Here is a 15,818-nt window from a genome sequence, read left to right as displayed (position 1 = left end):
TCTTCCAAACCTCCTTAGATATAGGAGTGCTTGCAGAGGATTAGAGGATTGCAAATGTTACACCCCTGTTTAAAAAAGGGGACAGGGATAAACCCAGAAACTACAAGCCAGTCGGCTTAAAGGCTGTAGTGGGGAAACTTTTAGAGGCAATAATCCGAGACAAAAATTAATTGTCATTTGGAAGAATTGGGCTTAATAAATGACAGCCAGGATTTGTTAATGGTAAATTTGGTTTGACAAAGGTTCATCGACCCGAAACGTTAACTCTGTTTCTCTCCACTGGTGCTGCCCGATTCACTGAGATTTCCAGCAAGTTCTGTTTTTATTTTGGTTTGACCAACTTGATTGAGTTCTTTGATGAAATAATGGAGAGGGTTGACGAAGGTAGTGCCTTTGGGCTAAAATTTGCAAACAACCCGCCAGCGCCCGATTGCCGCCCAAAATACCGCTAAGATTCCCCAAATTATCGCCGGCGAAAAATTCCCCCCAAAAAAAGAAAAAACTCCGCCCAGCGAAAAAGATGGGCGCTGCAGCCCGATTCTGGCCGAAAAAATGGAATCTTGGTTCGATTGGACGGTTCGTAAAGAAAATGGACAATAATTAATAAATTTACTAAAAATTTACACCAAGGCTGCGGGTTGGGCCGAAGAGGAGAAAAACACAAAAACGATTTTTTTCAAAAAACATAAAATAAAAAAAATCATTAAAAAATTCTCAGGACCCTTTTCACTTAAATCACTACAAGAGAATTTTAAAATAATTAGTAAAAATCCAGTTACTTACCATTTTCTTACAGGGCTACTCACCGACCGCCCAGCTCCACTGATTCTAGTGGGCGTTTTCTTTTCAACTTACCTACGGGTCACCGCTCAGCCAAATATCACGTCGGGGCGATCTGTGGATGATGCACGCCGACAGTCCGCTCCCCAGTGCGACTTCAAAGCCACTGGCGTGCCTCAGCTGGGGAATTTTTCGCTGACCCGGTTCGAGCCCAAAACAGCCAATACCGCCCAGAAACCGGGCGGTGCAACAGTGCAGTTTCTAGCCTGGTTCATCTTTTGTATATGGACTTTCAAAAGGTATTTGATAAAATACCACATAATAGTCTTGTTATCAAAATTGAAGCCCATGGGATTAAAGGGGTAGCGGCAGCGGAGACAAAACTGGTTAAAAGACAGAAAACAAACAGAGAGTAGTGGTTAATGGTTGTTTCTCAGACTGGAGGGAAACATAGGGCCCAAGTTTCCACACGCACCTAGAACGGCGCAGTCCCGACCTGGACGCCCATTTTTCGCGCCACAAAGTGCGCCTAAAAAAATCCTCGGTATTCTCCACCTACTTGCAGGTCCTCTGGCCCTCAGCGCAGCCAGCACGAGCTGTGGGGGGGGCGGAGCCATGTCCCTGCGCTGAAAACAGTGTCGGGACCTCTGCACATGCGCGCTACAGTGGGCACGCAAGTGCAGTAGCTCCAGGCGCCGAACTGTGTGGGAGATGCCCGAAGCACGCAGCCCCTAGCCCTGGCTGAATGGCCTCACTGGGGCTGCGTGAATAAGGCTCCTCCCACGGCCAGCTCCTGCTCCCCCCCCCCGACCAGACCCGACACTCGCTCCCCCCCCCGCCCCTGCCTCCGGACCAGACCAGACCCGACACCCGCTCCCCCGCCCCCCTGCCTCCGGACCAGACCCGACACCCGCTCCCCGCCCCCCTGCCTCCGGACCAGACCCGACACCCGCTCCCCGCCCCCCTGCCTCCGGACCAGACCCGACACCCGCTCCCCGCCCCCCTGCCTCCGGACCAGACCCGACACCCGCTCCCCGCCCCCCTGCCTCCGGACCAGACCCGACACCCGCTCCTCCCCCCCCCCCGCCTCCGGACCAGACCAGACCCGACACCCGCTCCCCCCCCCCCCCCGCCTCCGGACCAGACCAGACCCGACACCCGCTCCCCCCCCACTGCCTCCGGACCAGACCCGACACCCGCGCCCCCCCCCCCCGACTGACCCGACTCGACCCGCGCTCCTGTTCCCGCTCCCCGCCCCCCCGACTGGACCCTACCCGACCCTACCCGCGCTCCTGTTCCCGCTCCCCGCCTCCCCGACTCCCCGACTCCCCGACCGGACCCGCGCTCCCGCCCCCCGACCCGACCCCCCCCCCCACTGGACCCGACCCGACTCCCGCTCCCAGACTGGATCCGACCTGACCTCCCCCCCTCCCTCCCTCTCTCTCTCTCTCTCTCCCCCCTCCCTCTCTCTCTCCCCCCCATCTCTCTCTCTCTCTCTCTCTCTCCCCCCCTCCCTCTCTCTCTCTCTCTCCCCCCCTCCCTCCCTCTCTCTCTCCCTCCGCCCCCCCCCCTCTCTCTCCCTCCGCCCCCCCCTCCCTCCCTCTCTCTCCCCCCCCTCACTCTCTCTCCCTCTCTCTCTCTCCCTCCCGACCCGAACCGAACCGAACCTCCCCGACCCGACCCAATCCAACACCACCTACCTGTAAATCTGGTGCTGGGGACGGGCCCTGCCCGAAGTCTCGGGTCGGCCCGTTCAGCCTTCGGTCCCGAAAGGCCTGCCTGAAGCACTTTCACACAGGTAGGAAGATGGTTTATTTAATCTTTTCTTTGCTTATAAATGTTTATTCAGGTTGGATTTATTTGTATAATATTTGTATAAGTATAAATAAGGATTTATTATAGAATTTAATGACTTCCCTTCCCCCCCCTCCCCCACCTCGTTCTGGACGCCTAATTTGTAACCTGCGCCTGATTTTTTAATGTGTCGAACAGCTTTTTTCAGTTCTACAAAAATCTTCACTTGCTCCATTCTACTTTAGTTTGGAGTACGTTTTCACTGTGGAAACTTTCAAATCAGGCGTCAGTGGCTGGACACGCCCCCTTTTGAAGAAAAAATTCTGTTCCAAAGTAGAACTGTTCTACCTGACTAGAACTGCAGAAAAAAAAATGTGGAGAATTTCGATTTCTAAGATAGTCCGTTCTCCACCAGTTGCTCCTAAAAATCAGGCGCAAATCATGTGGAAACTTGGGCCCATAGAGTGGTGTTCCCTGGGGATCAGTATGAGAACCACAGCTCTTTCGATACATATTAATGGCCTCGACTTGGGTATACAGGACATAATTTCAAAGTTTGCAGATATCACAAAACTCAGAAATGTAGTAAACATTGAGGATATTAGTACCAGACTTCAGGAGGACATAGACAGACTGGTGAAAGGGCAGACACGCGGCAGATCCAACTTAACACAGAGAAGTGTAAAGTGATGCATTTTGGTAGAAAGAATGAGGAAAGGCAATTTCAAATAAATGGTCCAATTTTAAAAGAGATGCAGGAACAGAGAGATCCCCTTGGGGTGTAAGTACTCAAGTCTTTGAAGGTAGCAGGGAAAGTTGAGAAAGTTTAAGAGGCACACGGGATTCTTAGCTTTATAAACAGAGGCATAGAGTACAAAAGCAAAGAGGTTATGCTAAATTTACTAAAACACTGGTTAAGCCCCAGCTGGAGTACTGTGTCCAATTCTGGGCACGATACTTAGGAAGGATGTCAAAGCCTTAGAGAAAGTACGGTGGAAATTTACTCGAATGGTAGCAGGAATACGGGACTTCTGCTGCGTGGAGCGACAAGGGAAGCTGGCAAGTAATCAGGAAGGCAAATGGAATGTTGGCCTTTATTGCAAGGGAGATAGCGTACAAAAGCAGAGAAGTCCTGCTACAGCTGTACAGGGTATTGGTGAGGCAACACCTAGAGTACTGCGTACAGTTTTGGTCTCATAAACTGGTGAAATAGGCTTGAATTGCACTTGCATTGAATGAAGGGTATGCTGCATGTGACAGAATGAGATCGATCCAGTTTCAAGTCATAAGGAATTCTATATTTTATTGTTTTTATTTCTCGTGGTAGCTTGACCCAGGAAGCAAGATATTTAAAGCAAATGTCATAACTGCTGTGACTAAGCGCCTCTTCTTACTGACTTGAGATTTAGAGTCGAAGTTAAATATACACTGCTGTCAGGTCGGTAATTAGAGCGTGGGCAGATACTGAAGGAGCGGCGAGGTCGGGGCGAAGGAGCGGCGAGAGAATGTAGAGGAATGTGATCGGGGTCCAGGGGAGGCATGAGTTCAGGGCCAGGGGCCCAGGGGCAGCACGGGCCAGCCCATACTGCGATATGTGTGCGCACTAGGTCCGTGCAGCAGAGCAGGTCTTCAGTCGTCTTGGTTAATCCTTGCCACTGGACCAAAACCTAGCTCTGTCAAGCCCGTGTGGTGGCTGGTGTGCAACGGCCACCACACGTTAAAAAAATTCACGCACAGGCATCTTCCACCCTTCAGGATGTAGTTCAGGACCTGGAACTTTAGGTCCTTCATTGGAACACCTGTGAACTTATCCTTTTTTGGCGTGGAAGCAAGTCATCCTCGCTTCGAGGGACTGCCTATGATGAAGATGATGATTTAAGGAAGGATATACAGGTGCTTGCATTGGAGGCTGTTCAGAGAAGGTTCACTAGGTTGAGTCCGGAGATGAGGAGGTTGACTTATGAAGATAGGTTGAGTAGGTTGGGCCGATACACATTGAAGTTCAGAAGAATGAGAGGTGATCTTATCGAAACATATAAGATAATGAGGGGGCTCAACAAGGTGGATGCAGAGAGGATATTTCCATTTATAGGGGAAACTAAAACTAGGGAACACAGTCTCAGAAAAAGGGACCACCCATTTGAAACTGAGATGAGGAGGAATTTCTTCTCCGAGGGTTGTAAATCTATGGAATTCTCTGCCCCAGAGAGCTGTGGAGACTAGGTCATTGATAGACGGAGATAGACAGATTTTTGAGCGATAAGGGAGTAAAGGGTTATGGGGAGCGGCCAGGGAAGTGGAGCTGAGTCCATGATCAGATCAGCCATGATCTTATTAAATGGCGGAGCAGGCTCGAGGGGCCAGGTGGCCTACTCCTGCTCCTATTTCATATGTTCTTATGTCCTCCTGAAAGCAGATAAGGTTTATGGGAGATTTAATAGAGGTATAGAGGTGTTCAAGATCATGAAGGATTTTCATAGAGTAAATAAGGAGAAACTGTTTCCAGTGGCAGAAGGGTTGGTAACCAGAACACACAGATTTAAGGCAATTGGCAAAAGAAGCAGAGGCGAGAACAGGAGATTCTTTTTACACAGTGAGTTGTGATCTGGAATGCACTGCCTGAAAGGGTGGTGGATGCAGCTTCAATAATAACTTTCAAAAGGGAATTGGATAAATACTTGAAAGGGAAAATTTTCATAGCGATGGGGAAAAGGCAAAGGAATGAGACTAACTAGATTGCTCGTGCAAAGTGACACCATGGGCCAAATGGTGCTGTGCTGTAGGAAATTATGGCCCATGGAATTCTCAATGACAGAGAGCTGGTGTGTGTAAAAATGGCCTTGACATTAATCGGAGAGGATATATCGAGTTGGATACCATCAATGTAAACGTGAAAGCTTCATACCACCACTGCCTTTTGTTCAGAAATGTACGAAAACTTACATCCCAACATACCCGGGATTTAAGGCAACCATTGAAACCTTCGTGGTATTTACTCGATGGCATTGCAACAATGGTGGAATGTGCCCTCAGGAACATTGGAAATAAAACATTCATTCAAATGGAGCATTTAAAAAAAATGCTTCACAATGTTTGAACGTGATTGAAAATTCATACAAGCCCCAGCACAGAAGGCGAGTTTGTTATAATACTGAAAATCAGCTGAAAAACGTATTTACAAAGGTGCATTTCGAAGCTGTCAGTGACTGCGTCTGACAGATGCCGTATTGATTACAATGTGCAACATGGCAGCTCTGGAGCTGGAAGCATCGGGCCAAACATTGAGAGGTCACACTTCAGTGCCTCAGCATTCCCAGAACTGTGCACTTCTCACCAAAGTGGTGACTCTGGTTAGGGATTTTGAAAACAATGTTTTTTAAATTGGCCTTCAGTACAGCCTTACGCTTTTGTTAGTAACTCTCCCTGAAAATCTCATCCTGGAGCAATTCACAAATAGCCCTTCATGATTTAGCAGACAAACTGCAAAGAAAGCAAATGGAATGCTGGCCTTTATTACAAGAGAATAAGGCATCTTACTGCAATTATATAGGGCTTTGGTGGGACCACACCTGGAGTATTGCATTGTTTTAGTCTGCTTACCTAAGGAAGGATATACTTGCCATAGAGGGAGTACAACAAAGGTTCACCAGATTGATTCCTGGGATGGAGGTTTTGTCCTATGAGGAGAGATTGAGTAGACTAGGCATATATTCTCTAGAGTTTAAAGAATGAGAGGTCCTAGTCTCAGAATAAGGGATCGGCCATTTAGGACTGAGATGAGGAGAAATTTCTTCACTCAGAGGGTGGTGAATCTTTGGAATTTTCTACCCCCAGATGGCTGTGGAAGCTCAGTCGTTGATTCAAGACAGAGATCGATAGATTTTTAGATATTAAGGGAATCAAGGGATATGGGGAGTTGAGGTAGAAGACCAGCCATGATCTCATTGAATGGCAGAGCAGGATCGAGGGGCCGAATGGCCTACTCCTGCTCCTAATTCTTATGTTCTTATGTTCTTAAACTTCTGAACTCAGGATCTTAGCAGCCTTTTTAAAAAAAAGATCTATTGTTAATTGTTTCTCCTTCCAGTGTTCATTCTGCAAAGGTTAGTTTTTACTGGCTCAGGTCTGGGTGGAGATGTCCACTTACCTTATTATCATCCATGACAGTGTTAAGAGATTCAATCCACATAGGATCAATGTCACCATCCAGCACAATCCACTTGGTACCATCGTGGGTTATGTTTGCCAGTTCACGCATGATGGATGAGAACAGGCCTAAGAATTTAACACAAAGAGCAACCGTTTGTGTACGATGTACAGAGTATGGGGAGAGATACAAGGAGCTCTGATCACATCAGGAGCTTCTGGAATTGAACCACAGCTAATTCTTTCTCCTTGCAGCAACTTTGCATTTGATGTTCTCCCCTCCTCTAACGAACATACGGAGAGAAATTCCTTTGCGCCCCGTTTGGAGGCGGTAACATCCGGGAGATGGGGCATTCTGCGGCAGGCACGGAAGTCCTGCCCCGCTCGGAAAGTTCGGGTTACCGCCCCTGAAAGGAAGCGGAGCGCAAAATAACGCACCCCACTTCCTTTCTGGGGCGGACGGGTCGGGAGCAGGACACAGCGCTCGGGACGGGGACGCAGCGCTCAGGAGTGGGACACAGTGCAGCGTACTGGGCCGCATAGCACTACCGTGTAGGAGGGGCTCTCCCCTTCATTAAAGGGAAGGGCCCAAGTTGCAAACTCTGCAGGGAGGAAACAGGCTACCATGGACCACCGGGGAGCGGGGGTGCCATGCCAACAGCCCGGCATTCGAGCAGAGCGCTGGGCTGAACAGTCGCGGAAACGGACCCCGTGATTGAGTTGCCAATGGGACGGCAAAAAAAATGCCACATTTTGTTTCTACATGGCTGCCACCTCCCATTTTAGTAGTGCCCCACGAGCGGCCTGCAGCCTGGTTCATGTCCCCTGAAGCTGTTGGTCGCATCGCCCGGCGCAGCTTCAAGGGGCGCTCCCCAATTTTTGTTCCGGGGTAAAAATGGGGCACTGCGCACGGTAATGGCGTCATCATTGCCGGCGCAGTGAAACGGGACGTTACGTGTTACCGCCACCGCTAAACCCCTGCAGAATTTAGCGGGAGTCGTTAGTGTCGCCGCCTACCTGGGCGAAAAATCGTTAGCGCGCCCCCCTCCATGGCGCAAACGACCCAAATTTCTAGGCCATAGTGACTGGCACTGGGAGTTGGTTCTACGGATGACAGCAGCCATCCAGTACCTTTCTTAAATTGCTGTTTCGACATGTAAACTTAGATAATGAATGAATGCAGCTACTTTACTGTGCAATGATCTGACCTTGATACTCAAGATATGCAATCGTAGTTATTGGGGTCAACTAAGGTCAAACATAGGCTTTTCTAGAATGCAAGAATATTGGGCCACTTTGATTGTTGAGGTGTCCAAATATTTGCTGTTCATTCATTCAACAAATCAAACAATCACATGGCTTAATTCTAATTTCTTCTGAGCTATGAGCTCAGCTGTAGGTGCAATAATGCATAAAATGTGTCATGAGAACCGTTGTATGTGGCTGTTACGCACCATCTTTCCATTCCCTGGTTGCTGGGTTGATGATTCCAAAGAGTTCATCATTAGTGACAGCCTTGGGATTAAGAACAGCCCACACTGGTCGCCGTTTCATGTTCTGGTAAGTCTTGTACAAGGATTTCAGGACCTGAGTCTTGCCAGTACCAGCATTGCCCACAACAAACACAGAGTGTCTCACTTCAAGCATTTCTTCCAACTGAACAACCTGCAAGTACATGAATACCAATTGTGAGCCAAGATTGGATTTATATAACATCTTATCACATCCTCAGTATGTCGTAAAGTGTTTCACAACCAATGCATTACTTTTACAGTCCTGTCTCTTTTCGAAGCGTAGCATGACGCAGTACAGAAGGAGGCCATTCGCTCCTTTGGTGGAGCTACCAATTAGTCCCATTCCCCTACTTTATCCCCTTCCAGTATTTATTCAAATCCCTTTTGAAATGACCATTGAATCTTCTTCCACCACCTTTTCAGGCAGTGCATTCCAGATCACAACAACTAGCTGTGTAGAAAAAAAGATAAATCCCAAAGCAGAAAATGAATGAATGACCAGTTACTCTGTTTTTCAGAGATTAGCTGAGGGAGCAATGCAGCACCATGGGATTTTTTATGTCCACCTGAGCAAGCAGGCGGGGCCCCAATTTAATATCTCATCCAAACGAGTACTGTAAAAGGCAGAAATGGTAGACCACAATTTGAAATTCAGCTATACTGCCACTTCTGGCTCAATGAAAAGTGATTTCAATGCAAAACTATCAGTATAACTCAGGAGTCTATCGAGCACTAAAGCTACATGCTGGAAGGTCCATTCCAGAAATCCTTCTCACATCAGTTTGAATTTGTGGCAAGTGCAGTATAACTTCCATTCCGAAGATACACTCAGGCTATTGATTGAGTAACAACAAAGAAAATGAAACCTTGCACGTAAATAACACTTTATCATGTCCTCAGCACATCCCAACCAATTAATTATTCTGGAGTACTGGAGTGTTGTTATGTGCAACTAATGTAGCAACCAATTTGCACACAATATCGCACAAACAGCAAATAAGATAAATGACCAATTAATTTGTTTGTGGTGATGATGTTAATTTAGGGCTGAATGCTTCCCAGGACACCAGAAGAACTCTGTGCTCGCCTCCCAATTGTGCCATGGGATCCTGAACATCCGCTTAAACCCCTGGAATAGGGAGACTGGGCATCAATTTAATGTCTCATCCAAAAGACCGAACCTCAAATAATGCAGCACCTCCTCAATATTGTACTGAAGTATCAGAGTACGTTATGTGTTCAAGCCCTCAAGTTGGGCTTGAACCAGCATCCACAAAGATAGAACAAGACAAAGCATTAATGAAATGAAAACAGCCAATGCACAGCGTCTGAAAGAGAAAGATTAGTCAGTATTTCAAGAGTGACTGATGATGGGCTTTCAATCCGACATTTCCTCGGTTTTTGTTTTAGTCAGGTTTCCGGGGTTCACTTTTGTTTTTCATTCTATGAAATGTTGATATTTCCGAAAAGAACTGTGTTTCTTTCAACATTTCCCCAATTTATTGAATATATAAAAACCAATGGGGGTAGAAGTTAGACAGTGCGAGCCTGCAAACTGGGTGCCAGGAACATCCCGGTGTCGGAACAGGTAGGCTGTGGTGCTTGCCATACTAACATGGTTGCTGCTCCAGGATGCAGAGAAGAAATTAATTTTGTAAAATAAAACTTATTTCAGAACTCCTAATTTGCATAGTGCAATCAATCACTATGACACTCGGCCCTTCAAGTTTTAAATCCCCATCCACAGCCTTAACAATGTTGATTGCCGGGAGTGAAAGGCATGCCTGACATCCAGTATTGCAAAGCCATTATTGAAGGGAAATACATTAGATGATGTATTGATGTCATTAACCTACCATTTGAATAACCCATATCAAGTCCCACTCACCCATTATCCTTGCATTTGCTGAGTTACATGGGCTCCTGGTCTCCCAGTGCCTAAGATTCTCCTCCCTGTCGTTAGGTCCCTTCATTGCCTCACCCTCCCTATCTCTGCAGCCTCTTCCAGCCTTGCAATGCCCCACTACTTTCTATTCTTCTCACTCTGGCCTCTAATAGATTGCCTCTCACTTTGCCCCACCAATGACTGCCATGACTTCATTAGCCTAGGCCCCACACTCTGGAATTCACTTCCTAAAGCTCCTGGCCTCCCCGCTTCTCTACCTCTCTCTCTCTCTCTCCTGCCTATTTGACCAGGCTTTTGATCATCCATCATGTTAACTCCCTCTTTGGTTTGGCACCATTTTTTGATTATGCTTTGACCTTAAAGATGCTCTATGAATAAAAGTTGCTACTGTACAAATATGAGCAAACATATTCAGCATCTGGCATGGCTTCCAGAAGAAAAATCTGTACGCAACGGCAAAGGCCAGGGAGCCAGTGGAACAGCTTCCCGTCACATTTCCCACTCGCGCATTCCTCAAAACGGGCAGAAAAGGGAGGAGAATCTTGGCCAAGCTTCCTGCACTCATTCACTAAAATTACACAATGGGACAATCACACATGAACACTTCTGCCTGAAATTCCTCTCTTTGTAATAAGCAATGACATTTATTTTAAACATCTTAAAGCCAACCATCAATCTTTTGTTAAATTTGTTCTTGGGATCTGGGTGTGCTGGCAAAACCCTTTTTCTTTAATGTCCATCCCAAGTTGCCCGGAAAATTTGGTATTCGGCCTTCTCCCTGCAAGTAGGAGGAAGAGGAATTTCTTGTTTAAAGTTCCTGTAATGGAAGCCTGGCAGTCAAAACCAATGAGGTTACAGCACCAATGGCTTTGAGCTGAACTGAGATATAAGCAGCCTGGACACAACAGAAAAAAACATAAAAGCAAAATACTGAAAATAGCAGAACCAAAAACTAGAAGACACTGGTCAGGCAGCAACCATCAAGAAAACACAAGATAGTTGACTTTCAGGTATAAAAACTGTTACAGATGTATTCCAGTTAAGAAGGAACAGAACAAGGGACCGGATGGGGAGGGGGAACCAACACACACACACACACACACACCACACACACACACATATATGCACGCACCACACACACGGGAAAAAACATAGAATGACCTATAAACTTCCATGGCGGGGATCAAGATATGTTTAACGGGCAGAAGTGATGTGTGCAGGAGGCAAAAGAATGAATAATGAGAGAAATAAAAGAAGCACAGGACACAGTGTGAGAGGTGTTTAAGAGGAGATAGGTAAGTAGAAAGGGAAGTATGAAAACCTGGCAAGGTAGAGCCGGTTCCAATGGCTCGGGGCGGGTAAGATAGATTCGGGGGTCCTCACTCCTTGCATGGACCCGCTCCTCTCCCCATCCCCAGAAACACCAGTACACACCCATCTGGCAGCTGTTGCAGAGAGAAAATGGGAACTATAGTTATGGACTGAAGTTGTTAATGTCCATGTTGAGGCGAGATGGCTGCACAGTGCCTAGTAGAAAGCTGAAGTGCTGATCCCTGAGCTTGCGTGAGCTTCAGTGGATCAGTGCATCCTTGGTGTCAACCTACTTTTTTCTTCCATATGTATATTCACAAGAATAATGGAATTTTGGGAAATCACACAAAGATTAGCAAACTAGGTAGTTTTCAAGTGGAAATGAATTAGGAATGAGTTGCAACTTGTGGGATTTATCAAGAAATACGAACAAAAAACTGAAAATAAAGGACATTTGTTATTGTGAGACTCAGAATATAGGTCTTGAACTCACATTGTTTGCCCGGAGTGGGAGAATTCGCCATTAATACCCAACTGAGATAAAACTTTGCCAGGAGTAACTGTTGCCCCATTGTTGTTGTATCTGAAGGTGGGAATAAAATGGCCGACACTATCCCCACAATACCAGCTTTGCTGACTCACCCTCCGGCTCAGTGGTTTGCTCTCCAGCTATCTTGGCCACCGTGTGCATTCAGCACAAAACCGCTCCCTTAATTCAGCACTAATCAACAGTCTCACATAGAAAGGCTACAGAATGCCGTGAGAAATGGAAAAGAAAAATGTTGCTGGGGTACAGTAGACAATGTCCTTCTGAGGTTTATGGCTTAGGCACATTGTTGGGGTAGATTACAGGGAACTTTACTCTGCATCAGGCCGCACTTGATGCAGTTACATGGTGTCATGATGCGGGTCAGGGCTTGACAGGGTAGATGCAGAGAGGATGTTTCCCCTGGCTGGGGAATCTCGAACCAGGGGTCACATTCTCAGAATAAGGGGTCAGCTACTTAGGATTGAGTTGAGGAGAAATGTCTTCTCTCAGAGGATGGTGAATCTTTGGAACTCTCTACCCCAGAGGGCTGTGGAGGCTCAGTCGTTGAGTATGTTCAAGACAGAGAGTGAAAACTTTTTGGATATTAAGGGAATCAAGAGATATGGAGATAGTGCAGGAAAGTGGAGTTGGGGTAGTAGATCGGCCATGATCTCATTGAATGGCGGAGGAGGCTCAAGGGGCCGAATGGCTTACTCCTGCTCCAATTCTTATGTTCCCTCAATGGAAAGAGTTAAATTCCCCAGCACAACATCTGTCATATGACTAAATGCATTTCAGCCTCTCTGAGCAGATAGGACGCTTAGGGATGGATGAAAAGCGTATGAAGTTGCACTGTTGATGGGATGGGGCTGACAGTCTTTGCTCATTATTTTCATATGTAGACAGGGGCCGTCATAGCCAGCCATAGAGGAGATTGCCATCTCATCAGTCTGGTCTGCTTTCAAAGGCAAGTCCCAAAGGTGAAAAGATTATATTCTAACTTGTGAAATCATTCATTCCTCTCTGAGTAATGAATTTTCAAGCATTAATTTCAGCTGAAAATGATGAAAGATAACCTTAAGGGCAAAACAAATAGAATCCAAGCAATTGGTTACTTACTTTCAAGATAAAATTGTCCTCAGCCTGCAGTTTGAGGTCCAGGATCGACTGCTTCACGTGGCCCTCAAACTCAAAGTCTCTCTTCCTGGGAACGTCCAATGCAGGGAAGAGATCGCTAATCAGACCCATGAAAATGGGCATATCATCAGTTACGATCTTTGGAATATTGAAGTCTCGAAGGGCCCGCATCAGGACCTGGTCTTCTGGGCGATCTGGGTCGCTCCTCTTCAGTGACCCAGCCACAACCAGCACAGATTTGATAGCTCGAAGTCCCCAGTCATAGTGATCCTAGCAAAAGACAATTGCTGAGCTAGACAAAGCACGCATGAATAAAAACGTTCACAGGTTCCTAATGAGGCATATAAGTGGCAACTATTGCCCTGCTGGGGAGGATGGGTTAGTAGCAAACTCTGCAACAGCCTAGACCAGAATGGTTGTCAATAGCAATAGCATTATCTAGACTTTCAATTTGATCAAAAAGTGCCTTTGAAACCGTTGAATCAATCCAAGGTTCTGACGGAAGCTTTTGAATGAAGACTAGACTATTTGAAGACATCATAAAATGGTTACTGAAGAGATGATAGGAGACTTGTATGGGTTGAAATCGCACTGTGTGACATCGACAGCTGCTGCATTTGTATAAAATGTCTTTGTCCACTAGTTTAGCAACGGATTTCCCCAATGTATTTGAAGTATTTATTTTAAATGGGTTAATGCCTTATTAAAACAGCAGAGAGATGAACTCCAGCTAAACTCATTAATGGGTTTGCTACGGAGATCACACCACACAATTTCACCCCAGTAGCATACAACAACTGCGGTGAAGCATTTATAGGCTTTCAAGCAATAAATTCATTGCGTCAACGCCCCTTTAATCATGGAAATCCTTTCTACATAGTGATTCTGTTACACTTAACACCAAGCTTGACTTTTGAATTGTTGATTTCATCAATAAAGGTTTACATTTGCTTTCAGGAATTTTTTAAGTAGTACTACTTCAGTGAAACTAAAATCAATAATGATAAATCTAAAAGTACATTCACTGATTACTTACATGTGGGGTGGGGGTGGTGCTAGGGGGATCAATACCTGGTTTCATTAGTGTAAGCCTCTATGTGGTCCTGCACCTTATTACTTTGCAAGAGCATGAGTGAGGAGTCAATCACAGTCCTGCAATTAAAGCAGGATCAAGGAGTATATGGTCAAGCTAAAAACTCATCTATACAATTGGCACAAACTCCATTTGCTTCAAAGGAATGTCTAAGACTATTCAATGAGAATGGATGCTTGCTTTAAAATATTTATTGATTTTTTTAAAAATAATTTATTTGTGAAAATTCTCTGTCATTACGACAGCTTTAGTTTAGGCGCACTGCCTAAGTAAAGTTGATCCTGACTCCTTCAAACCAATTAACTCCAACTTTTGCATGGCAGCGATGTGCTAATGACTAAGTCTTGTGCAATGTAAAGACATGTTCCTGCCCCTGAAGATCAGAGTGCATACTTTAATTACGCTTGTATAAAGGTAAAGCTTCTAACCAAATGTGTTCTTATTAAGAGGCTCCTACGGGCTCTACAAGTTATGCAGCTTTGAAATAAATTAAAAGCATACGTTAAATGATTACTTGATGCCCAGATCTCATTTACAGTTTATATTATTCAGCTGTATTCAGTACCAAGTCTTGGAAGATTTCCGTAGTAAGTGGGGTTGAGGGAAATGCATCCAAACAAACTAAATCAATGGAAAATGAGATATGGCATTCTAGAGAGATGATAACACTTGGTAAAGATCTCCAAACACCAAATGAAATCAGCTCAAAAGATGGGTTGGTTACAGTGGCTCAGGGGAGTGTATATCGTGTATTGTCCTATTTCTAAGCTGTGCAAGAGTTGGGGACAACTTGGCCTCTTTCCTTGAGCCCTTCCCACTCCGGCACTGCTGCGATCAAACTGCTCAGTGTGAGGAATAGTGAAAGTCTGTTATGGTGACTTTAAACCCGGCACCAAGCTCACTGTCTGCAGAGCAGTAGTGATACCCACCCACCTATATGCTTCAGAGACATGGACTATGTAAAGCACTGGAGAAGTACCACCAATGATGCCTCCGCAAACACCTGACAATTCCTTGGAGGATAGGCGCACCAATGTCAGCGTTCTCTCTCAGGCCAACACCCCCAGTATCGAAGCATTTACCACGCTCGACCAGCTCCGGTGGGCGGGCCACATTGTTCACATGCCCGATGCTAGACTCCCGAAACAAGCACTCTATTACAAGCTACGTCACGGGAGGTGAACCACAGGAGGGCAGAGAAAATGTTTCAAGGTCACCCTCAAAGCCTCCTTGAAAAAAATGCAACATCCCCACCGCTTCTTGGGGATCCCTGGCTCAAGACCACTCAAAGCGGAGAAGGAACATCCGAGAAGGTGCCGAACACCTCGAGTCTCTTCGCCGGGAGCACGCGGAAGCCAAGCGTTAACAGCGGAAGGAGCGCATGACAAACCAAGCACCCGACCCATTAGTCCCTCCAACCATCACTTGTAATAGAGACTGTAAATCTCGCATTGGGCTCTTCAGTCACCTGAGAACTCATAGTACTATGGAAGCAAGTCATCCTCAACTCCGGCAGGCTGCCTAATGAAGAAGATTCCTTATATTGTGATAGCCAATGAGATGCATGACAAATATTCTTGGAACAGATCTTCCTTCCCCAATATACGC

General features: G+C 46.2%; 1 protein-coding gene across 1 annotated transcript in view; it reads right to left on the bottom strand.

Moving 5' to 3' along the window:
- The window catches only part of LOC139226208 (dynein axonemal heavy chain 9-like), a 373,005-nt gene that overhangs the window by 145,362 nt on the left and 211,825 nt on the right, over positions 1-15,818 (bottom strand). Inside the window, exons 31-33 of the mRNA XM_070856837.1 lie at positions 13,100-13,387; positions 8,175-8,385; positions 6,722-6,849 (exon numbers count right to left, since the gene is read on the bottom strand). Coding sequence (XP_070712938.1) covers positions 6,722-6,849; positions 8,175-8,385; positions 13,100-13,387 — 627 coding nt within the window. The remainder of the gene's footprint in view (positions 1-6,721; positions 6,850-8,174; positions 8,386-13,099; positions 13,388-15,818) is intronic.

The sequence above is a fragment of the Pristiophorus japonicus genome, chromosome 16 (assembly GCF_044704955.1).
Source record: "Pristiophorus japonicus isolate sPriJap1 chromosome 16, sPriJap1.hap1, whole genome shotgun sequence".
In the NCBI taxonomy this organism is placed as follows: domain Eukaryota; kingdom Metazoa; phylum Chordata; class Chondrichthyes; family Pristiophoridae; genus Pristiophorus; species Pristiophorus japonicus.
The sequence above is the reverse complement of the archived record's forward strand: the minus strand, read 5'-3'. Positions and strand labels throughout refer to the sequence as shown.